General features: G+C 47.9%; 9 protein-coding genes across 9 annotated transcripts; 6 read left to right on the forward strand and 3 right to left on the reverse strand.

Moving 5' to 3' along the window:
* Window positions 1-14: 14 nt before the first annotated feature.
* Window positions 15-1,829, forward strand: BDV38DRAFT_61910 (uncharacterized protein). Its single transcript, XM_032063654.1, has 2 exons — window positions 15-195; window positions 338-1,829. The coding sequence occupies exons 1-2, from the start codon at window positions 174-176 to the stop codon at window positions 1,285-1,287; spliced, it is 972 nt and encodes a 323-aa protein (XP_031919200.1). The 5' UTR covers window positions 15-173; the 3' UTR covers window positions 1,288-1,829.
* kat1 (putative 3-ketoacyl-CoA ketothiolase (Kat1)) lies at window positions 1,448-3,366 on the forward strand. Its single transcript, XM_032063652.1, has 5 exons — window positions 1,448-1,596; window positions 1,881-1,958; window positions 2,007-2,187; window positions 2,239-2,812; window positions 2,862-3,366. The coding sequence occupies exons 2-5, from the start codon at window positions 1,891-1,893 to the stop codon at window positions 3,287-3,289; spliced, it is 1,251 nt and encodes a 416-aa protein (XP_031919201.1). The 5' UTR covers window positions 1,448-1,596; window positions 1,881-1,890; the 3' UTR covers window positions 3,290-3,366.
* On the reverse strand, window positions 3,367-4,655 carry BDV38DRAFT_61907 (putative zinc metalloproteinase). Its single transcript, XM_032063653.1, has one exon. It carries the CDS (start codon window positions 4,478-4,480, stop codon window positions 3,443-3,445), a length of 1,038 nt encoding a protein of 345 aa, XP_031919202.1. The 5' UTR covers window positions 4,481-4,655; the 3' UTR covers window positions 3,367-3,442.
* Window positions 4,656-5,257: 602 nt separating this feature from the next.
* BDV38DRAFT_232842 (uncharacterized protein) lies at window positions 5,258-6,455 on the forward strand. Its single transcript, XM_032053086.1, has 3 exons — window positions 5,258-5,694; window positions 5,755-6,183; window positions 6,250-6,455. Exons 1-2 carry the CDS (start codon window positions 5,650-5,652, stop codon window positions 6,040-6,042), a joined length of 333 nt encoding a protein of 110 aa, XP_031919203.1. The 5' UTR covers window positions 5,258-5,649; the 3' UTR covers window positions 6,043-6,183; window positions 6,250-6,455.
* Window positions 6,456-7,019: 564 nt separating this feature from the next.
* Window positions 7,020-8,566, reverse strand: BDV38DRAFT_232843 (TatD family hydrolase). The gene is made up of 2 exons (XM_032053087.1): window positions 8,198-8,566; window positions 7,020-8,132 (listed from the first exon to the last, which is right to left on the reverse strand). Exons 1-2 carry the CDS (start codon window positions 8,390-8,392, stop codon window positions 7,215-7,217), a joined length of 1,113 nt encoding a protein of 370 aa, XP_031919204.1. The 5' UTR covers window positions 8,393-8,566; the 3' UTR covers window positions 7,020-7,214.
* A 1,379-nt stretch (window positions 8,567-9,945) lies between these two features.
* BDV38DRAFT_291917 (phosphoketolase family protein) lies at window positions 9,946-12,789 on the forward strand. Its single transcript, XM_032061877.1, has one exon. It carries the CDS (start codon window positions 10,070-10,072, stop codon window positions 12,500-12,502), a length of 2,433 nt encoding a protein of 810 aa, XP_031919205.1. The 5' UTR covers window positions 9,946-10,069; the 3' UTR covers window positions 12,503-12,789.
* Window positions 12,790-13,050: 261 nt separating this feature from the next.
* BDV38DRAFT_232846 (major facilitator superfamily domain-containing protein) lies at window positions 13,051-15,597 on the forward strand. Its single transcript, XM_032053088.1, has one exon. It carries the CDS (start codon window positions 13,567-13,569, stop codon window positions 15,400-15,402), a length of 1,836 nt encoding a protein of 611 aa, XP_031919206.1. The 5' UTR covers window positions 13,051-13,566; the 3' UTR covers window positions 15,403-15,597.
* A 2,984-nt stretch (window positions 15,598-18,581) lies between these two features.
* On the forward strand, window positions 18,582-19,646 carry BDV38DRAFT_277171 (putative plasma membrane ammonium transporter (Ato3); the record flags this gene model as incomplete). The annotated part of the gene is made up of 5 exons (XM_032058418.1): window positions 18,582-18,847; window positions 18,905-19,005; window positions 19,059-19,178; window positions 19,245-19,420; window positions 19,485-19,646. The coding sequence occupies 5 exons, from the start codon at window positions 18,582-18,584 to the stop codon at window positions 19,644-19,646; spliced, it is 825 nt and encodes a 274-aa protein (XP_031919207.1).
* A 770-nt stretch (window positions 19,647-20,416) lies between these two features.
* BDV38DRAFT_277172 (uncharacterized protein) lies at window positions 20,417-20,940 on the reverse strand (the record flags this gene model as incomplete). The annotated part of the gene is made up of 2 exons (XM_032058419.1): window positions 20,417-20,814; window positions 20,871-20,940. The coding sequence occupies 2 exons, from the start codon at window positions 20,938-20,940 to the stop codon at window positions 20,417-20,419; spliced, it is 468 nt and encodes a 155-aa protein (XP_031919208.1).
* Window positions 20,941-22,356: the final 1,416 nt, after the last annotated feature.

A 22,356-nucleotide genomic window follows, 5' to 3' on the forward strand; every position in this document is an offset into this window, starting at 1 on the left:
GGAATGCCCAAAGCGGACGGTAGGGCTTCCGGATAAGGGCTGTGTTGACGTCACGTGGCGGCCCGCGGGGTGCCGCGCATCTGATGACGCTCACATCGCCTTCCTTTTACTTGGCTGCCTGACATGGTCGGTTAGAGGAGGGAAACGACACAATTTGACCACGGGAGGTCAAGATGCCAACACCGGTTGCGAAAGGTAAGTTTACATCTCCTCTTCTCTTTATCTATATCCTACGAGCTCGTTGGCCGGCTCAGCCGGGCGGTGTGCTTATCAGTAGATGGTTGATATGGGCCTCCTTGGTAGGAGCTAGGTAGCTAACGCTCCCTCACGTTGGTAGGAATTATTATCACTGTTTCAGCACTCGTTGCTGCGGGTATTGCAGTTTATGAATCTCCCCAGTTTCGACAATGGGTCAACACCTCACGGCGAAAGATTGCCGTCGCATTGCACAATCTCGGCGATGAGATCCACCCTCCAACCTCTGCCTCACCTATGAGGCAAGACATATCTATGACTGAGGAGCTGGGCCCGGAAGCTGAAGAGCGTAGGCGGATAGCAAGGGAAGAGCTCCAACGACGACGTTCCGTGCTTGAAGAACACCGGAAAAGACGAGAAAGTGCTCCCGCAGGATCGTTCGATGCACTTGTTGATGACGATGGCCGTTTGCTTCGGACCGAGAGTCCGGATTCTTCTGGAGGACTGGGTAACTCTACCGGCGTGGAAGTGGCACCATCACAGGCTATTCAGCGCGGTAAAAACAATGGTCCTCAGACCCCTATGGCCGAGACGCAGACCACTGGCGCTGCTCTTTCGAGGAAGAACCTGCAAGTGGCAATACCAGCAGCCGCAGCCGCAGGTGCAGCTTCTGCAGCGCTTATTGACTACACACCCACTTCCGAGACCTCAGATATGGACTTCTCAACGTCTACGCTGAATCGTACCGAGGAGGTCGAGCGGCCACTTTCGCGGTCGTCGAGTCATACAGAGGGTTATTCTGAAGTGCTTTTTGCTCATCCGGGTCCTTCGACGAACGAAACCGGCCGTGATTTGGGATCGCCCTTTTCCGATCTGTCGGACTTAGATTCTACTGGCGCCGAACACCACGAACGACCGTCTACACCGTCGACGGCTGGTAGCTTCAGTCAAATTTATGAGTCTGCTGCGGATGAATGGTCAGATGGCACATTGAGTGACCATGGACGGTCGACACAAGGAGTCGCCACCCCAGCCAGCTGGTCGGAGATCGGTAGCGTAGTCAGCAATGAGGATCTGCAAAATCGCTTGTAGGCATGTGGGAAATCTGTATAGAATAATTCACTTATTGGACGGGATTGCTTGGAGGATGGCGCGGTATGGACGGGACAGGTGTCTCGGAGTTCGTTCGATTTTTGCTGATTATGCTACGGTTTCACATGGTTTTGTAGAATTTAATTTTAAATTTAGTCCAAGCTTCTATTCAACGCTTTAGTTTAGTTGCAGTTGAAAACCAAATCTAAGGTGCTTGGCGATTATTAATGATTTAATAGTCGGATCGATCTTAGTCTGGTTAGTATGGGGAAAGCAAAATGAGCCTCGGCTCTTTCTCGGTTGCTGCTGGTAAAGGTCACCCTCGCTCTCCTCCTTTCTTCTATATTACAACTCTTTTGTCCCTCCACAATCCCTCTACTTTCTCTCACCGGAGTTAATCATAACTTGGTAAGTGATGCTGTGTTCTCCCAATACCCTCTCACAAGTGAAGCGGTCTAGACCACCGTCCTTCCCCGCATAGGTCCATACCGCTGCTACAGAATGATTTAGCTGTCCCCGTGTTGCTTCTATCGCTGCTTCTGCATCAAATGCCAAACTGCGGAATTGCTAACACGGTCTTGTTAGACACATAGAATACACACCATGGCCACAGATCGTTTGAATTCTATTCTCAGCCACCTCAAGGGAGGAAACACTGGCCTTTCCGCCATGTAAGTTGCCGTCCGCATCACATGGGAGAAATATACTGACTTACGCAGCACCCAGAAAAATCCTGACGATGTAGTCATCACGCTTGCTCTGCGTACTCCTCTGACTAAGGCCGTCAAGGGTGGATTCAAGGACACACAGTTGGACTACATAGTCCACTCTTTGTTGAAGGAGGTTATAGACAAGTCCAAGATCGACCCTGCTTTGGTTGAGGATGTCTGCTTGGGTAATGTACGTTTTCTGAACCTCAGCTAAGAGAGGATTCATACTGACAACGCACAGGTCAACGACGGCAAGGCCCCCTATCTCCTCCGTGCCGCCTCCCTTGCGGCTGGCATCCCCAACACATCCGGCGCATCGTCCGTCAACCGATTCTGCTCCTCCGGCCTCAAGGCTGTTCAAGACATTGCCAACCAGATCACGTTGGGTCAGATCGATGTCGGTATCGCCCTTGGTGCTGAGTTGATGTCTGCCGGTGGTGAGCCAGTCCAGCCTTTCAGCGAGGAAGTCCTTAAGAACCAGGAGTCGGCCGACTGCCTGCAGCCCATGGGCCAGACTTCCGAAAACGTCGGATCAGACTTCAACATCAGCCGTGAGATTCAGGACAAGTATGCCGCTGAGTCGTACCGCCGTGCGGAAGAGGCCCAGAAGGCTGGGTGGTTCGATGATGAGATCGTCCCTATCACCACCAAGGTGAAGGACCCCAAGACCGGCGAGGTCAAGCAGGTTACTTTGACCAAAGATGAGGGCATCCGGTATGGAACGACGGCCGAGTCTCTTGGCAAGATCCGACCGGCTTTCCCCAAGTTCGGCAACCGGAGCACCGGTGGCAACTCCAGCCAGGTGACCGACGGCGGTGAGTTCATTCACGCTCGATGCTCTGATTGAATGCTAATATGAAGAAGCTGCCGCTATCCTGCTCATGCGTCGCTCCAGGGCCATCGAGCTTAACCAGCCTATCCTGGCTAAGTTTTGTGGTGCCACCGTTGCTGGCGTTCCCCCTCGCATCATGGGTATCGGCCCTACCGCTGCTATCCCCAAGCTCCTCTCCAAGTTCAACTTGAACAAGGATGACATCGATATCTACGAGATCAACGAGGCCTTTGCTTCGATGGCCGTCTACTGTTTGCAGAACCTTGGCCTGGATCATGCCAAGGTCAACCCCCGCGGTGGTGCCATTGCTCTCGGCCATCCCCTGGGTGCCACGGGTGCTCGCCAGATCTGCACAGTTCTTAGCGAGGCAAGACGGACTAAGAAGAAGGTGCTGGTCACGAGTATGTGCATTGGTACCGGACAGGGCATGGCGGGATTGTTTGTCAACGAACAGGTATAAACGAGTCACATACGTCTGACCTGTCCATGCTATATCTGGTGCAAGGTATATAAAACAAGTAGCTCTAATGCAGTCATGTCTTCATTATCATTAGTTCATATACAAGGTAGTAAGAATAAATATACACACAAATCCAATCCAACCCAAACCACATCAATTACCACCCTCTCTACCCTCATCGTCTCTCTTCTTCCTCATCCTCTCCTCTGCAGCCCTCGCCAACATCTCTCTCCTTCCTTCAACACCCTGCGCCCCAGTCCTCATTCCTACCTCATCCTCCCTCAATCCACCCAGCACAAACTCGCCCCCAGTCCACCCACACTCATCAACAACCTCCATATCCTTCTCCGCCTCCCAATCCTCCGGCACATAAAAGTCCTGCCCAGTCAATCTATTCCCTCCATGCTTCCAATCAGCCCTCTCCACCTCCTTCTCAATCTGCGCCGTCAGGTCCCAAAATGCCCGATCATGGTCACTATGCACACAATGCGCCAGCTCATGACACAACGTCTTCCGGATAGTCCGATAATCGCGATACCCATCATACGCATCCGTACGCAACCGCAACTCAATCACCTCCCCTTTATTCCGATTCAACCCCAGCGTCCGCGATTCCATCGTCGTATGCTCCGCAGGATTCATCTCCGTCAACACCGGCACAGAGAACTTATGCTTCGCCATCGCAGCCTTGATCCCCGGATCGTCCCGCAACCGCTTCAAAAACTCCAGCGACCGTTCCGGACGAGGCAAATACGACAACGGCAACAGCCGGTGGAAGGTATACGAACTACCCGAATCAGAGAGCGTATGTACGCCGCCGCCACTACCGGCCGTCCGGGCTGGTTTATGCTTCGCGGCTGCTGCGAAGGCCGATGCGCGCGCTGAGGCGCGGCGTGCGGTTTCCTCAGACTGCGCGTGCAGGGTCTCGATGGCTTTTGTTGGGGTGCCGAGGAGGGTGATTTTGAATTTCGGGGAGCTGAGTGGGAGTGTCCTTAGCGGGGTTGGGGGGAATGGGGCTTTTTGCATGCCGGGTTTCGGGGATATAAGGAGCTTTTGCGTTTCGGGGGGGATGTGGAGGGTTGTGGCGATTGTGTTGGAAAGGTCTTGGAGCGTTGAGGTTGAGGGGAGGGTGAGGGTGTGGGGTTTGCTTTGGTGGTGGATTGTTAGGGTGAGGTCGTCTGTGTCTGCCATTTTGCGTGGTATGAATGTTGTTTATGCCTTCTCTTCAGTCGGTAGTAAATACTGGTCCTGGTCCTGGTCCTGGCGTGTGTAGAGGGGAGGAAGTTGTTGGTGCGCTTGGGGCTTATCGGTGCATTGCTTTGTATGGAAATGATGAGTATATATATCGAAGAGTTATACATGGTCTGAGTCAGCAGTGCTGGGATTATTAATTCCGCGGATTCTTATCGAAGCCTGCCGGTTTGGGACTAGTGCAGATCTCGTGCGGAGCTGGTCCGCTATACCAGAAGAGGCAGTTACAGGTCATCATCACCAACCTACTGCAGACTGGACCTGAGGTGTCGGCCTCTTCTGCAGGTGATTTATCCTTTCTGACACCCGATGGGATCGCTCGGGGATTTCTGCAGGGTTGCGGAGATAGTGGGTCTTTCACAGTAGTATGGTGTGATATTCCTCTTGTAGATGACTGTCCTCAAACTTCTGTATTTGGGGTAAAGAGCATATTGGAAGCATAACATATTCGGGGAAGTTTTAAGCGGTCTTTCAAAGTATCTCTCCATGATTAAACCCATGACAGGTGATTTTAATATCCAGCTTGTTAACTAAAATACGAGACCCAACGCTCTTGTGGCGCGGGAAGGGTTGTGTAATTGACTGGCTGAAGAAAGGGCCTTGGGTTATACTCTCGGGGCATTCGTTTTCTCTAAATTTCAGAGTTCAATGGTGCTCTTGGATAAGGCACGGTCAACTTAAGGCACAAGGAGAGCCTAGGGTAGCCTTGCGCCACGCATGCATACGATACTAGAAAATCCACTCGTTGTCATGCGATGAGAATTTAGCGCCGAGAAAGCAAGGGAATATAAGTACGTAGTGATCCTCTTCTAACAGTGATCAAGGTCAACATCTCTACGCTGGCTATGAAGGTGAGTAGGCATGTTTCGGAATATCTCATTTTGTGGGCAACTGTGCTCATTAATTAGTTCTCTTCGCACTTGGGAGTATTTCCAGTGGACGCCTCAAGCTCCTCTCCGAATACAAGGAGCCACACCAAATCGATGAAGTCGGAGGTGGCCAGGGAACAGCTGTCACTGTCGTAGTGCATAATTCTGATGCTTGGGTGATCTAAAAGAAGATGTAGCTGGGTTTTGCTGAGTGTCGTCTAGGGATTGGCGGAATCATATATGTTTCAGGAGGTAGATTGCGATAATCTCAGTGGGCTGCTTGATGTATGTTAAGTATTTCCCGTAATGACAATCTCCAATCATTCGGATACTAACGTAAGGCAGATCTACATTAAAAACAAATCTCAACTTGGCAGTGGCAACTCCTTCTTGCAAATTCTCCCCCGAATACCAATACCCCTGCAGCCCTCAAATGACCCTCACAACGCCCGCCGTTACATCTCCTCCCATCACGATGAGAACCTCGGGGCATTCCGTCGGAAATGGTTGTATTATTTCATCTACCGTGAGGTAGGACTCCGCTTGAGGCTATTGAGTAACTATGTTGTTGTTACGGCGAAGACATCAGAGTTGAGTATTGAGTACGACGAAACTCTTGGGGAGATGTTGTAATGACGTTGGGAAGAGCGCTTGCTTATAGACGCAATCTAGAATTTTTGGGGAAGCGAACATGATGAAGTAGTGTTAATACTCGGTGTTTTTTCTGTTATCCTTTTCTCGTTGCTAATCGCGAGCAATAAATAGAACTGTCGCCTGCCTTGAAAGCATGAAAAAGAGTCTTTGCATCAATGTATCGGCAGATAACCATTTGAGACTAACATCACTTATTTGTTGATAATTCCAGAACACGTACAGGCAGACACCAGGTGCTTTAGACTCTCTTCCATGAAGAGAAGAAGTAAAGTGAGATTAGCCCAAGATTCAAGTCGTCACTTGCGAAGAGATACATCGGATGACAGTTGAAAAGTCGCTGGCGATCAGATATGAGCGGTGTTTGCCGTTGAAGTCATAGAAAAAGATATAGAGAAGGAACTTCGTGAGGGAAGAGAATCGAAAGGAAGGGGAAAGGAGGAAGGGGGGGGGGGGGTTTGGGGTGTGTTTATACTCCCGGGGCCCTCGCAGCCTGGGTGCCTCGGGCCAATCCACCAACAAAGAGAAAGCTTGGAAGAGCACTGGGCACTTTACTCCTGCCCCCACGATTGTATCACACGGAATGCGGTACCCAGGTCTAAGGTGCGCTTTGGACAGTGTCTTGGGCCGAGTGACCACTACTGTTCGATGAGCTTCTACAGTGGCGTGTCGCCTCATCTTACCTCAATCGCCTCTCATGTGGATCGCATCACGGACCAGTGTGCAGTATGTATAGTATAGCATGGATATACGTGTTGGCACCCAATAACAGGTAGTGAGTGTCTCTTTTGGCCTCTCCCCAACCGACCAGGGCGTGCGATTGTGTCGTCCATTCCACCCAATTATGTGGCTACGGTACTAGATACAACCCATAAACAGCGTTATTTCCAAGTTTGTGCAGCCATGGTGTGTCTCTCAGGATTCACCAGCACAGTTCGTTTCGCCCCTACTTTTTGCCTCTTCGCTCACCCATGTACTCGAGGAGATACCATTTACACTTGTGAATTATCCGTCACGTCTCAACTATCGAGATTAAATGTATTGTACGTATAAAGGTATAGCGTCTGCTCGAACGTGAATCCCATGTATGTATGTGCGCATATTTCTATGTACTCGATATTCTATAGTAAGGCATAAGCAAAAGGTTCTCTATATCACTGGCCCTGTACCCCTAAACCGAACATCCTAACACTGTTATTCCACGCCGCCCGTGAGACCTCCTCTAATGAGATCCCTTTCAAGCCGGCCACAACCAGAGCAACACGTTTAATTGTGCAGCTCTCATTTCTCGTCTTGACCATCTGACCCAGAATAAACTTGTTGTGCTTGCGAGACGGAGGTAATGGCTTTGCATTGGTGAGGTATGGGGCAATTTTCTCGTCATTGTTTTGGATCTCACACCACGGAGCATCGGTCTCAAGCTGCAGTTTGTCCAAGGGAATGTGGCAGACCATCTCCAGTTGTTCTTCAGTACGGAAACAAACACCATTGACACTGATGTCAAAGCCCAACTCAACCAACTGCAACATCTCCTCCTTCGACCCAGCGAAAGAATGCACCAGGCCACCGCGCGGCAACTTGGACAAGTAAGGTCGGATGATCGAAATGAAATCAGCACACGACTCGCGCACGTGTAGAAAAAGAGGTAACTGCATTTCAACGGCCATATCGAGCTGATCACGGAAAGCACGCTGCTGTATCGCTTTATCGGCACGGTCCAGATACTCATAGTCAAGTCCAATCTCTCCGAAAGCCACTAGCGGCGACGGGTTCTCGGCTCGAAGGGTTTCTCCAAGCTCGCGAAGGTTTTGAAGATACTTGCTTCCCTCATTTTCGGCGTATATCTCGCCCGCATGATACGGATGCACCCCTAATGTCATGGTGCACATGTCCGGGAATTCTTTCACGACTTTCCAGTTCTCATGAGCTCCTGGGAGGGTCATGGTAGTGAGCATGATCTTTTCGCAGCCATTTTCTTTGGCACGTTTAAGGACTTCTGCGAAGTCTGGTTCATGGTATTGTTTGCCTCGATAGATGCCCTGAAATTGGTCTGCGGTGTATGTAACTGCGACCTGTTGGGTGGTAAATAAGCGCTCAGGGCTTTTGGTGATCCTTCTTGAAAGTAGAAGATACTCACATCCGCATAGCGCAATGATGTCGTCGGTACTGTCTTGGTCATTTTATCTTTGATCGAGGAGCTAGAATCTGCTCTCTGTGTCGCTGAATTCAAAGCCCTTGCCTTACAACTGAGGACTTGCGGTTGGGAAAAGGCCAAGACTGTTACTCGGGGTGTTGGACTACGATAGAGAATGCGCGACCACAGGTGAAGCATCAATTGATAGTTTGGCTGATATTTAAGGTATTGTCTGGAGTTAAACAGAGAAACAAATGATTAGCGTCCTAACTCCAACACTAGAGGCCATATATACTGCTCCTTTCTAGCGGCGAGATGATTTTTTCCGACTCGGGTACATGTACCCGAGTTTGACCCCATGCCGCATGGAAATGGCGGAAATAAGTAGTAATACATGTACTATTCTTGAGAATCCGCCTGTATGATCGTAGAACTGTAGTGGATTCAGAACGGTATTATAGCATATGAGCGAATAACAATGGAACAGGTATTCGCCATCCCATCTCACTCGTCGCTCGACAAAGAACTCGAGCGATATAAGGGCTAAATGTGAAGGGTGAAGTTGTCGCTATCGTTTGAGGATGCTTATTGAGCATTCAGCACTAACAGATATCAATGAGAAAAGGCCAAGCTGAGGTGCGAATTTGGTCCAAGATGAGTTCACAAGCCCAGCCGTAGTGTCGGAGGGCGAAGGAGAAACTCCAGACTTCCTCTTTTGGCTGTTTCCAACAGATTTGCTGTATGCATAAAATCCAGATATCGAAAATGCTTTTGTTAACCGTTCGAGTTCATTAACTGTGTCAGAAAGCAAAAAATAGCTCCAAGCAGTTCCCTGGCGTGGTAGGCATCGAACACCACTTATCACGTTGGACCGGCCATTTTGGCTAGGACATAATAGGCAATGGTTGAATCTGCCAATGATACATGCCTTTAATATGATGACTTTCATCCAGTTGGGAAGATGGATGTTTAAAGAAAGTGGTCGCTTGATCACTTGAGTCTAGATGTTACGGATGGAGGATCTCGGGTACAGTTACCCGGGCTGTCGAAGATTACTAGTACTTCAGACATTTATCAACTCTTTCAGAGCTCAACACTCGATAACCCGAGTCGAAAGTATAGAATATCATTCCGAGATGAATATAATCTGCCCAATTTTGCAAGTCCTTGTACAGCGACCACGTTGTATTAAATTGTTTTTTGAGCTGCCTTGGCTGTATTATCATCTATTCTTCAGTTCAAGAATGTAGTGTGCGTATACTTTGCTTTAAAAGGGGTGTAGTATCTCATTCCTTAACAAAATGTGGTACTGGTTAGGGCTCTAAGCTCCTAGTATATAAGCTTTTCCTCCCCACTAAGTGTGCCTTTTTGCGAAGCTAGGGTAATGTATTTAACTTATATTTCACTGTTATTCGCTGCCTCGATGTGAGAAGCCAGCGTCAAAGCCAGCCCTATCAGTAAAGTTAATTATTGGCGCACTCTTAAGACTTCGTTAGCAATAAAATAAGACCTATTCCGTGGTACGTAAAAAGCAGGTTTCTTTGTTGCCCACGGTTCTAGGTTGGGTCTGGAAGGGTTTCGGATGGTAAGCTGGACGTCATCGACTCCGCCGCATATCCTGAGCTTCCGAAAACCATGCAACAAATGGAAGACTACGTCAGGGTACCCTCATCAACTATATTATTGCCTGCCATGGTTTTAAATAGGGCTATGGACCCAGGTCTCGTTTTGAGTTCATGCTGGGAGCACCCCTGGAGGATTGATTTCTCTAGTCCTCGAAGTCGATACTAGTAGCTTAAGATATATTACTATTATCTAATTTCAATCAAAGCCTAAAAATCCTTTCAAGTTCAATAACGTTTATCATATTTGAGAATGGCGCCCAGCAGCGAATCTGATGACAACATCAGTGCGTATGGTGCTACTCGCTCCACTGTCAAGGGGCAACCCTTGGATGCGGATGAAGTCCGCAAAATGGACGCATACTTCCGAGCAAGTATGTATCTATGCTTGGGTATGCTCTATATGCGAGACAATGTCTTGCTTAAGGAATCCCTAAAGGTTGAGCATCTCAAAGCCCGGCTACTCGGTCACTGGGGATCGGATGCCGGTCAGTCCTTTACTTGGCTTCATATGAATCGTCTTATCAAAAAGTATGATTTGGACGTCCTCTTCGTTTCTGGTCCTGGTCATGGCGCCCCGGCTGTGCTCTCGCAGTCGTATTTGGAGGGGGTCTACTCCGAAGTGTATCCAGACAAGTCCGAAGATGAGAAGGGTATGCAGAGGTTCTTTAAGCAATTCTCATTTCCAGGAGGCATTGGTTCACATGCCACCCCGGAGACGCCGGGATCGATTCACGAAGGTGGTGAATTAGGATATTCGATTTCTCATGCCTTTGGAAGTGTCTTTGACCATCCCAACCTCATTACATTGACGATGGTTGGGGATGGAGAGTCGGAAACTGGACCACTTGCGACTAGTTGGCATAGCACCAAATTCCTCAACCCATGCACCGACGGAGCCGTTCTCCCTGTCCTTCATCTTAACGGATACAAGATCAATAACCCGACCGTTCTTGCTCGCATCAGCCACGAAGAGCTAAAAGCGCTATTTGTTGGATATGGATGGACGCCTTATTTTGTGGAAGGCAATGATAGAGAAAGCATGCACCAGGCGATGGCAGCCACATTGGAACACTGCGTTGTGGAAATCAAGAAGATTCAAAAGCAAGCAAGAGAGTCAAACAAGCCATTCCGACCCCGCTGGCCGATGGTTGTTCTCCGGAGTCCCAAAGGATGGTCTGCTCCAAGAGAGGTTGACGGAAAGCTGCTCGAAGGCTTTTGGCGCTCTCATCAAATCCCAATTACTGACGTTCTAACGAACCCTGCCCATCTGAAACTACTTGAGTCATGGATGAAGAGCTACAAGCCAGAGGAGCTTTTTGACAAAGATGGCAAGCTTATTGCAGAGCTGAAAGCGCTCGCGCCCTCAGGCAATTCTCGTATGAGTGCCAACCCCGTCGGTAATGGTGGTATACTTCGCCGGCCTCTCCAGCTGCCGGACTTCCGGGATTATGCTCTGAAGGACATTGACCCCGGCGTATCTGTACGCGGGAGCATGACAAATATGTCACAGTACTTGAGGGATGTGGTCAAAGAGAACATGACCTCTTTCCGTGTATTTGGCCCGGACGAAACAGAATCAAACAAGCTTGCGGAGATTTATAAAGCCGGCAAGAAAGTTTGGCTGGGTGACTACTTTGAAGAAGATAAAGATGGAGGAAACTTGGCCTTTGAAGGTCGGGTAATGGAGATGCTCAGTGAACATACCTGCGAAGGCTGGCTGGAAGGCTATGTGCTTTCCGGCCGCCATGGTATACTCAACAGCTACGAGCCTTTCATCCACGTCATTGATTCAATGGTCAATCAGCATTGCAAATGGATTGAAAAGTGCTTAGAAGTGGAATGGCGTGCTAAGGTCGCATCTCTCAATATCCTCCTGACCGCGACCGTCTGGAGACAAGACCATAATGGCTTCACCCATCAGGATCCTGGCTTCCTGGATGTTGTTGCGAACAAGAGCCCGGAGGTGGTTCGAATCTATCTGCCACCTGACGGGAACACGCTTCTCTCAGTCATGGACCACTGTTTCCGTAGTGTTAACTACGTCAATGTGGTTGTTGCTGACAAACAAGAACACATACAATTTCTCAATATGGATGAAGCCATTGAACACTGCACCAAAGGTCTTGGAATATGGAGCTGGGCTAGTAATGATCAAGGCCAAGAGCCCGATGTTGTGATGGCTGCATGCGGTGATGTGCCCACCCATGAGGCTCTTGCCGCAACGGCTTTATTAAACGAACATCTTCCCCAACTCAAGGTCAGGTTCGTCAATGTAGTCGATTTATTCCGACTCATTAACGAGAAAGACCATCCGCATGGCATGCCCGACCGACAATGGAAGGCTGTGTTTACCGACAATAAGCCGATCATCTTCAACTTCCATTCGTACCCTTGGCTCATCCACCGTCTAACCTACAAGCGACCCGGACAACATAACTTACATGTGAGAGGGTACAGAGAAAAGGGGAATATCGATACTCCATTCGAACTAGCCGTTAGGAATCAGACCGACCGATACAGTCTTGCTATTGATGCCATTGATCGTGTAGGATCCCTCGGCAACACAGCGTCTCACGTCCGAGAAAAGTTGATCAATCAGCAACTAGCTGCTAAGCAAGAGGCGTATGACAATGGTTTAGATGCGGAATACATCCGCAACTGGAAATACCCCAAGAAGACATGAAAATGCAGAAGGTATTCCTGAAAGGGTGGAAGCAAATTTAAGAATATCAAGGACATTGAAGTAATTAGGAGAAGTCAATGACGGGGATGGTCTGTGATACTTTTGAACCCTGTTGGGACTATTGTTTTGATGAGCAGCGTACGCGTTCATGAAGCAAGAATGAAACCATGTCCGATAGCTTGCGTTCATGTGCTGTGTGAATTTAAGGGGCGGATGATCGTCAGTGGTTGCATATGTAGGATGTCGATGATCGTCTACTATGCAGGAAACCCAACCACGCAAATTCCAAATCCTGTTTCACATTCGAAGTTTGGCAAGTAGGTAACGGGCCTATACAAGAAGGCCAATTAAATATAGCCTTCTGGACGTTAGGAACAGTATATTGTCATCGGATAATTCGAATGGCAAAATTCAATTTAGCCAGGGCTGATGATGCCCAAGGCCCCGCCGGGTGATATCGAATTCGACTAAGCGATAGGGTTACTGCCTATTTAGGAAATGCCCACCCAGTTTACTAGTCAAGATCTATATTAATACCCTCTGTGTCTGACCGCTCAGCTGCGTTGTCAGACTCCATAATCTAGGTCAAACGGTGTACTTGGACAAGTCTTCGGAATTCACAGTTGACGTGATCCACGCCATGATTTTGAATGGATCGACCGACCCACCTACCCTCAAAGTCGGGCAAATGCTATACGCGCAAGCCCTCAGTAAGGGCGCGGTGGATCACGGCTGATGATCCACCGCGCCATGCAAAAATCTTCAAAATCTTATCTATTTGTGGATCCTCTATACCTTTGCCACGACATTTTGTGGTGCTTTATCATATGCCCTGGATTTTGGTTTCCGATAAAAACATATATAGCCCATGGTCGCTCAGCTACGGTGGCGATGCTTTGTAGATTGTCGGAAAATTCTTATGCTGCACAAGGGAAAGCTGCCCGTCTCAGTCCTTGTTAGTTAGATTGCCAGTTAATTTCATTTCTACCGAAAATTACTTGGGGGAAAAGAATAAGAGGAGATCGATTCACCATTGGCATCCACCTCGTGGAGGTGTCGGCAAGATGCAACCAAGGCAATATCAAGAACCTAATTCGACCCCGGTCGACGACGTAAATGCTCCAACGGTTGCTACCGTTCACAACGATGGCTTCGATTCCGCTCCGCTGTCCACCAGGTCCTCGTTTTCATATAATAACAGAACGGCCTCAACTCCTGCCACGGGCGCACAGACCCCAGATCCTCTCCTGGGACCCAAGCCTGTCAATAACGAGGACTTGCTGAAAAAGCTACCGACGACGATTACTCAGGGGGCTGAGAGTGGAGATGAGTTTGAATTAGAAGAGAGGAGAGGTCGAGCAGCAGCCATTGACGGGTTGCATAACAGGAGGCCATCCGCCATCCGTGGCCGTGATATGGCAGACGAGTCGGCATCGCCACCCCCAAAGCCATCGCAAGGACGTCCTCCTGAAATACCAAGCTTTACAGCAGAGATTGTACTTGTCATTGTCTGCTCGGCAGGTCTAATGCTCTTCTCGTTCTTGCTTGGCAACATGTTGGTGGTGCAATTGGAGCTGAAGAAAGCCCTGGGAATCGGAAATACCTCGCTCCCATGGCTTGTAGGGGCCTACGCTTGCTCTAATGGGGTGTCAGTTGTTGTATCAGGCTCTTTGTTGGATTTGACTCCACCTCGGCGTGCCATTGTGGGCGCATTTGCATGGCTTACTATCTGGAACGTGGTCGGCGCCTTTTCTCTTGATCCGTCACGAGAGGTCTTGTTCTTCATTGTAAGAGCAATGCAAGGACTCGCTATTGGTGTTTTGGTCTCTGGCTCAATGAGCGTCCTTGGACGTCTCTATAGCCCTGGTATCCGCAAGAATCGCGTCTTTGCTGCTATCAGCGCTACGGCTCCGTTAGGATTCAGTTTGGGGTCCATTGAAGGTGGTCTTCTCCACGGAAACCTTCCCTGGATTTTCGGTGTGAATGCCATTATCACTGGTTTGTGTGCTGTCGCTGCCTTCTTCTCAATTCCTCCTCTCCGTCCAGTTGCCGACGTGGAAGGCGCAGAAGCACCTACTCTGCGTCAGTTTGATTATATTGGAGCCCTGTTTGCCATTGCGGGCTGTGTCTGTCTCCTATTCGGTTTAACCCAAGGGTCAGTAACTAAGTGGTCGGTATATACGTGCGTTTTGGTAGCTCTAGGCATCGTTTTTCTTATTTGCCTGTTTGTCACGGAACGATATGTGGCGCGGCCATTGATTCCCAGTCGTCTGTGGCGGACGAAAGGCTTTACCCCTCTCATGGTGGCCTACTTTTTAGGATTCGGCTCATTTTTCGGGGCATGGCAGTTCTATGCAATTCAGTTTTGGTTGAGAATTCAACATGCGACCCCTATTGCAGTGGCCCTATACCACATTCCTAATGCAATTGTCGGCATCATCGCCACTTTCATCGTCAGTCGCATTCTGCATCTGGTTCCTGGTCATTATATCTATATCGTCTCTATGTTCGCGTTTACTCTCGGCCCGGCATTCTTCCTTCCGCAAACCCCAAATACGATTTACTGGGCCTTATCCTTTCCCGGCGTAGCCCTCGTGACGTTCGGACCGGATATGGCTTTCGCCGCTGCCTCCATTTTCATCACGAGCAACGTTCCTCGATCCTACCAAGGAAGTGCAGCCAGTCTCCTAGTCACCAACCAGAACCTCTCCTCTGCGATTATTACAAGTATTGCTGATGCGATTGGGACTAAAGTCGATCAGGGTCCAGATGGGGATGTAGGCCTGACTGGACTTCGGGCCATTTGGTGGTTTGCGTTGGCATGCCAGTTACTAGCTGCGCTGGTAACTGTTGTCTGGGTGAGAATTCCAAAGGAGGAGGAAAAGGAGCATGTCACTTGATATTGGCTACGGAGCAACCTCCCCTGCATAAATCTGCTGTTTTTCTTTTCTTCTGTTTTAGAGCATACGAGATATCCCCATGCTATAGATCTTCCCTTCACGCCAAGTATGACAAGTTGCTTTTGAATTTACTGGTATATAACTCTGCTACCATTTCTGATGGATATGCATATTAGTTTCCCAGAGTAAACATGCACACATTCTTCAAACTGAATGGATCGCCATTGATTATGTGTCGATCACCCGCGTAGATGATACTCTCAAAAGTAGGGCGCAAGGTTCCTGCCTTATCCGAAATTTAGTATATGCATAGATTTTATTAGCACCACCGAAAGTTGCAATGAAAAAGAAAAAGAAAAGAAAAATCTAACACCAAGCTAATGGAAGATTCTTCACACGCTAGGTAAAACCTCGGCCCTCTCAGACCAACCTTTAGCTGACGGTTAATTCCTGACCGCTAATCTACAGATTCACGTTTCCCCTCGGAAATACCCGAGTGGTCGAACTCGGCATTAGTGAACGGCATAAAGAGTAAAGATGGTGAAAAAGCAGAAAATAATACCGTGTAGCAAGCGAAGATGATACCCACTAGGAAAATTCTAACACGCCACGTTGTTCCCGGACATTGATCGCGCGGTATGTTTTCCCTTCTCGGCATCCCGAGGTCGGAATTACCAGTTTTGGTTATCTCTATCATATTGGCCTCCATGTGCTGTACGGAATACTGTACGCATATGTGGTGGTGCAAAGAATTAATCTGTGTGATACCTTTATCTGATGTATAACGGACAGTATGCTGCTATCATCGTAAACTTCTATTGGTAAAAGCTTGTCCGAAAAGCTTAATTTATCATTGGCTGAAGTATCTTAATTGATTCATGACGTATACTCATGTTTGACTTCTGTTGCCGACTAGCTTTTAAGAAGTTAAACTCTTTTGCCCTATTTATATGCAGATCTTCTTACCCTCTAATCAACACTCTGGGGTGTTCGACACACTGCGAAGTCATGGCCATGCTGTCTTCTTTAGAGTCCTGATCGGGAATCTATTTTGTATGTTCGTTCTGCACCCTCTACAGTCATGGTCAATAATTTTCTTATGTCTCCGCCATACACTATGTTAAAAAATTGCCACACTAATATGCCACCAATACTGCTGCATTCTAGCACCTATCTCGTCTGCTTGTGATAGACTTCGAGGAAGGCTAAGGATATTCTTGACGGGGTCAGTGAGCTAGCAACTACAGGATAATCTCAACAGTCTTTTGATAAGCTCCACCACTATTACTACATATATTCCGAAGCCTAATACCTTGCCATCGTCGGCTAAACACGGATTGGGTCTAGGCTGAGACAGACAGGCATCGACAGCGATGCTAGGTTAGACATGAGTTAAATTAGCATTTTCGCCTATGGGAAGGGGATAGTATATATTCCACATAATGATCGTAGTACTGCCTAGCCTCAGCTTATCATTTGTTGGATTGTGGTCCAGCCAGGTTGGTTTACCATTTAGGGTTAGGGGAAAGGCGGGTTACCCCAGCCTATCCTACGGTCATACGTGGGGTGCACGAACGCTGCAGATGCCTATGCGCATGGCCTATAGCCTGGCTAAAGAAGAGTTTATACTGCGGGCTGGACATGGTTTTTACCCCACAAGAGGCTGCTGATCTCCAACGACATTGGAAGTCATCTTGACTCTGCGCAGTATATGTAAAACAACCCCACACCCATCTACTGCCAGTCGGCGTACTAGCCATCTAGTATTACCATAAAATGGCACATCCCCGTCTCTGGTGACATCGGCCCTATTATAGTTCCAGTATTTCGATAGGTAGGGATTAGCGGGATATACATACTTCCCTCGTCGAAGTTTATTACTAGACCCGCAGATCGAACCGCAATCCCGTTATATTCCGCTCCCATTCCGCTGTGAACCCGCTACGGCGGAAACTACAGCGGAAGTGTTTAACTTAAGATTTATGCTCCTGCCCAAATAAGAACAAAGTTAAGCTTCAAGATTAAATAACATATGCTTAGTGGCTGGCATAATCTGGATAGTTTCTCTTATGGTCGATCTGTGTATTTGCTTGTTGCTGGATAGACTGATTGCCCCTGAGAAATCCTGCTACAGCATGGCCCTGCATCCTGCTGATGGCTACGGAGTTCCTTGTCCCCAATGAAGCAAGTCTCGAAACAGTGAGCATTGAATTCATTGGAAACAATTGCATAAGTAGAAACGTTCAGGTGAGATAATGTATCTTGTGTTAGGGTTTGGCGGGATCTCGAAGGATTCTAAGTTGGTGACGTCCTTCCTCGGTTGGGTCCCGCATTAACCGAACCCGAGTTGCGAGGTACGAGCGGGTGGGATTTTCGGGAATTTACATGGAGTGAAGACTCAAATTAAGTTTCTCAAATAGCAGGTTCATTGGAGCGAGGGGCTTCATCGAGCATCGAGGCTTATGAGGGGAAAGGTGGTAGAGAACCGTGCACGAAAACTACCGACAATTAAGCTCTCGGCCATATGGAAATCCTTTCGAAGTATCAAGAAGTACCATGCAACTAGTGGTTGCTCCACTTGATAATAGATTCCTGAAAGACCGAGGGAAATCGCCACCATCCAATGTATCCTACTGAATAATGCGGTTCGATTCCGCTCGTCCTCTCGCCACTAGGTGCAGATCTCGAATGTGCTGTGTCTTCAGACAAGACCTGGGCTTTTTGTAGCTGTAAGTAATCGTTCATGTATTCGTGGATGGATGAAGCGAGCTCCTTTGGCTTCACGACATGCAGCCCATCGCCGCCCCCCGTATCAAGAACACATGGCAGGATTTGTGAACCCTGCTCCAGAGCATACCCTAAACGTGGGGAAGGTTCAACTATCGATAACTCTAAATCAGCTCTCACCCATTTAAAGGTCTTGAATACAACTCAAAATTGAGCTCTCCCCGCATTTCTCTCCGCGATACCCGCATAAAACGGATCCGTATCAACTAGACCGGCATGCAGGTCGGCATTGACCATACAGGGATGTTAGATGATGATGTAGCTTAAAGCTAATAATGTGGGGTGAGATTATGGACGAGCCAGGTATATATAGGTTTATTGTAGACCTAGAATTGCTCACACTACAGCAATCCCCAAGATCTCAAGCCATCACCCGTTCCGCAGCCTTAATCATGTCCAGTGGTGATATCAGTGAGAAACATGACATCGACACTCTTCGGCCAATTAGAACAGCCGAGAGTGTCTTTCTTCCTGTCTCCCGTGATGTATTCGAAAAGCTTTACTTGAGCCCCAAGCATCCTTCAGTGAAAGGTGACCTGCGTAAGCAAGTAGGTAATCCTACACCAATATCGCTTATTGGGTTTTTGGTAGCTGCCACCCCAAACGCCTTTATAACGATGGGTATCAGGGGAAGTGGCGAGAATGGCGCCGCAATACTGTGAGTACCTTATTATCTGTTTGACCACTTTCCTTTTGGAGGCTCACAGCGGTGCAGGCCCGTGTTCATTTTCTTTGGGGGGCTTATACAAATTCTGGGCGGTATTGGGGAATGGATTATTGGGAATACATTTTCATGCGCTTTGTTCTTTACCTATGGTGCGTATCGCAAATGTCCAGTCATGCGGACGCCCATAATTGACTTCATCAAGGCACGTTTTGGATTGTACAAGGAACAGGTCTCATGCCCTTTTTTGCAACGGGGCTTCATTACTCATCGACTGGTAATGCACTGGAGGGAATGCAGACACCATCATATAACGCTACCATGGGTATGTGCAACCGCATCACTCAACTCTCGTGGAAGCTGTAGTGCCACTAACCAGCTTTACTATTAGCGTTTTACTACGTTGCCTTAGCAATCCTTACCTTTGTGTACACAATATGTTCAATCCGAACCAACATCTGCCTTTTTACCGCTCTTTTCCTCCTCGTCATTACCTTTTCTTTATTCGCCGCCACCTACTTCCAGCTGGCGCTGGGAGAGATTGCTCTTGCTGCTCGACTTCAAATGGTATGTTTTCTTCCATTCTCCCCCGTCTTTCATACTCTTTTTATCTAACATATATTCTATGCAGGCGGCAGGTGCATTCAGTCTCGCTTTGGTTATACCCATTTGGCATATCTTCATTGCGCAAATGTTAGAGGCGGTGGACTTTCCGATTGCGATCCCGGTGGGTGATTTGAGCACAGTTATATTAGGAAGAAGTCAGAAGATGCAGATGCGGACAGAAGAGTAGCCCAGAACCTCTTTAGGGTGGGAGTTTAGGAATATGAGCGATGCAACTGTCAGCGGGAGGCGTCGAGTTAACGAGTATGAGATACCATTGAGTAATATGCCGGGATTGTCGGAAACCACAGCACGTGGATAATATTCTCATGATTAAGTTTATTCTTCTGCATCTTCGTACATGGAGTGTATACGTATTATCCTCTGGGGGCTTTGTGCAATACGCAATTATCACATGTAGTTGTAGAATTGGAATTGCGAACGGCGAATCAGCCTGGAAGCCGAATATGCCCTCTTAATGTTCTAATGACTAATTTCATTACTTATGGGGTTCATGGGAAGGGATATACGCCACATCGATATGAAGGGAAAAGAAAAGTTAGGGTAGAAATATAGGTTCAGCCGGCTTTTCAATATCATTTTGATTATGAGTCCTAGTCTAACATATTCGTACGTGAGCCTACATGTGGTTCATCGAAGAAATAACACATGTTTATGTCTTACGGAAAAGCACAAAGTCACATGGTCACAGAAGCCCTGTTATCTAATTTGAAGTATACACTCAATTAAGCTATAGACAGATATTAGAATAAAGGCTCAACGCCCTGGTTCCGAGACGTAGAACATCAACATGTACATCTTCCGGTAATGAAATAGTTTGATGTGGAATGCAAAACATTTGCGTTGAACGATACGCTAATCCAAGGGTATATGTCAACCTAGCCCTCCATCCCCATGTCGATAGTTCGTTGCGGTGGCACACACGACTGCCATGGATATTTAAGCACGAATAGCGAAAGGACCGGCAGCATTGAAGAGAGTAGGCATCTGGGGGGCAGTGTTCAAGCTAGTAGAGAGACGGAGATACCAAACGCTGTCGTCCGCGACGGTGCCAAGCTCCTCCTGAGACGGAATGGTGATCGTGACAGCACCGTCCTTCTCGGGGATATCCTTCTTAATCGGGAGTTCACGGTCGAAATGGATAACATCCAAGTTTCTAACAGGGTTGTTGTAGAGATAGATGGTGTAATTTGCTCCTGGGTATTGGCCAAGAGACTCGTCGCAGTTCTTGGAGTTGCGGTTGAACTTGATGTTGATCTCAGCGCCGGGAGCGACGGTCGAGTTGTCGGGGATGCCCTGGAAGACGTTGACACAGTTGTAGTCGCGTTTGCCCCAGGCTAAATTTCATCTTAGTTATCCTGCTTGGTAAGTGGGATGGAGCGATATCACTGACGTTGGTTCTTGTCAAACGCAGCGGCACTAACGGCCAGCAGGGCAGTGGAAAGGGCAGCGGAGATCTTCATTTTTGGCAGTGAACCCTGAGAGTCAATGGGCCTTCTTTTCGTGATCGAGTATGTATGAGTGAGTTGAGTAAATTTTAAGAGGGGAATCCTTGTGTATTTATACCCCTAGGGCTACATCCCCAAATTAAGGCAACTACGGTTGGGGGCGACCGTCGCGTAGAGCTGGAGACTGCTCTCATGACATCAGACGTCGGGGGCAAAGGGTTAATTGGTTATGTCTCAGGAAACTTATTGACGAGGAGACGATGTGGGTTTTTTCTGGACTTGGCACATCAATTAAAGGTCGATCATTACCCCGTATGTCTGCCCCGGCCATCTCGGATCGAAATGTCTCACTCGTGGAGGTCCTGCCCAGGAGCCGAACCCTCAATAATCGTTTCGCAAAACGATGGTAAAGAAAGTCGTAGTCTAAATATAGCGTCTCCTCGATCGGACATAGAAAACAACACACTATCGTGTGATTTATGCAGTCGTCGTATTAACGCCACCCAGAGTCGGGTAGCTGAAGAGATAATTTGTCTTGTTTTGGACAGTTACAACTTGAGTCAATTGTACGGAGTATTCGACCTCCAATCAATTCTAACCAAGCCTGGAATAGTCAGCATACCAAAATACAGACCACTAGGCTTTGAGACACATACAAAATGGGAGGCAGGGCGCACTCGGGTTTGGACATGTGCATATAGCCACCACCATTGCCACCTCGTGTTATAGCCTTGGCCCGTTCGAGAGCGTCCATTGACTCTTGGTGTTGAATAGGGGTTTTGCATGAAGAACAAGCCAAATTTAACAATAATAGTGGGCAAGTATAAGGGATGCCAAATTGCTTTGGCATGTACCGAGTAGTTTCTGTGATGTTTTTACTTTGATGTGCTGGCATACGTAGGTCAACTCCACATTCTATATTATGGGCTGGGCAACGGAATCAGGGGCCAGCAATAACTTAAAAGAAGCAACTGATCTGGTAAACAGCAAAATTCGCCTCGGCTGGGTACTATAATTGTGAGCACATATCATGTCCGAAGAGGGCTCATATCGCCATTGCGTACTTCGCTATTCAATAAACTATAGTTTATCCCTTGATGTGAATTCGAGATGCCCTGCGCTGATCCAAAGTAAGTCTAATTGAGCTTGATTCAATGTGACGTGTAGCTTATTGTTATCTAAATTGGATTAAGGCATACAATCCAATGAAAATGTGCGTTAACGAGTTGCCCACCATGAAAGCGTTAAGAACTATATTTCTCCCCCTTTGCATAACTCAATAATAAACTATTACAAACAAGGGCCGCCTAACGCTATCTATGGTAGACTATCTTAATTTTGATAACGTGGAAAAAGAGATTATGCTAGTCCCACATGACGGTTGAGGTATCCGGTAGACTTTCCTTCGATTATCACATGAATTATACAGGG

Source organism: Aspergillus pseudotamarii (genome assembly GCF_009193445.1).
Source record: "Aspergillus pseudotamarii strain CBS 117625 unplaced genomic scaffold BDV38scaffold_2, whole genome shotgun sequence".
NCBI classification, from domain to species: domain Eukaryota; kingdom Fungi; phylum Ascomycota; class Eurotiomycetes; order Eurotiales; family Aspergillaceae; genus Aspergillus; species Aspergillus pseudotamarii.

What these genes read in the sequence shown, in the direction of transcription:
- BDV38DRAFT_61910 (XM_032063654.1), top strand. Translation starts at nt 174, where the DNA reads ATGCCAACACCGGTTGCGAAAG. An exon ending in GCCAACACCGGTTGCGAAAG is followed by an intron (nt 196 to 337) that starts GTAAGTTTACAT and finishes TCACGTTGGTAG; the next exon opens with GAATTATTATCACTGTTTCA.
- kat1 (XM_032063652.1), top strand. Translation starts at nt 1,891, where the DNA reads ATGGCCACAGATCGTTTGAATTCTATTCTCAGCCACCTCAAGGGAGGA. An exon ending in AGGATGTCTGCTTGGGTAAT is followed by an intron (nt 2,188 to 2,238) that starts GTACGTTTTCTG and finishes GACAACGCACAG; the next exon opens with GTCAACGACGGCAAGGCCCC. An exon ending in CAGCCAGGTGACCGACGGCG is followed by an intron (nt 2,813 to 2,861) that starts GTGAGTTCATTC and finishes AATATGAAGAAG; the next exon opens with CTGCCGCTATCCTGCTCATG.
- BDV38DRAFT_61907 (XM_032063653.1), bottom strand. Translation starts at nt 4,480, where the DNA reads ATGGCAGACACAGACGACCTCACCCTAACAATCCACCACCAAAGCAAA.
- BDV38DRAFT_232842 (XM_032053086.1), top strand. Translation starts at nt 5,650, where the DNA reads ATGTTTCAGGAGGTAGATTGCGATAATCTCAGTGGGCTGCTTGAT. An exon ending in ATCTCAGTGGGCTGCTTGAT is followed by an intron (nt 5,695 to 5,754) that starts GTATGTTAAGTA and finishes AACGTAAGGCAG; the next exon opens with ATCTACATTAAAAACAAATC.
- BDV38DRAFT_232843 (XM_032053087.1), bottom strand. Translation starts at nt 8,392, where the DNA reads ATGCTTCACCTGTGGTCGCGCATTCTCTATCGTAGTCCAACACCCCGA. An exon ending in CATCATTGCGCTATGCGGAT is followed by an intron (nt 8,133 to 8,197) that starts GTGAGTATCTTC and finishes ACCACCCAACAG; the next exon opens with GTCGCAGTTACATACACCGC.
- BDV38DRAFT_291917 (XM_032061877.1), top strand. Translation starts at nt 10,070, where the DNA reads ATGGCGCCCAGCAGCGAATCTGATGACAACATCAGTGCGTATGGTGCT.
- BDV38DRAFT_232846 (XM_032053088.1), top strand. Translation starts at nt 13,567, where the DNA reads ATGCAACCAAGGCAATATCAAGAACCTAATTCGACCCCGGTCGACGAC.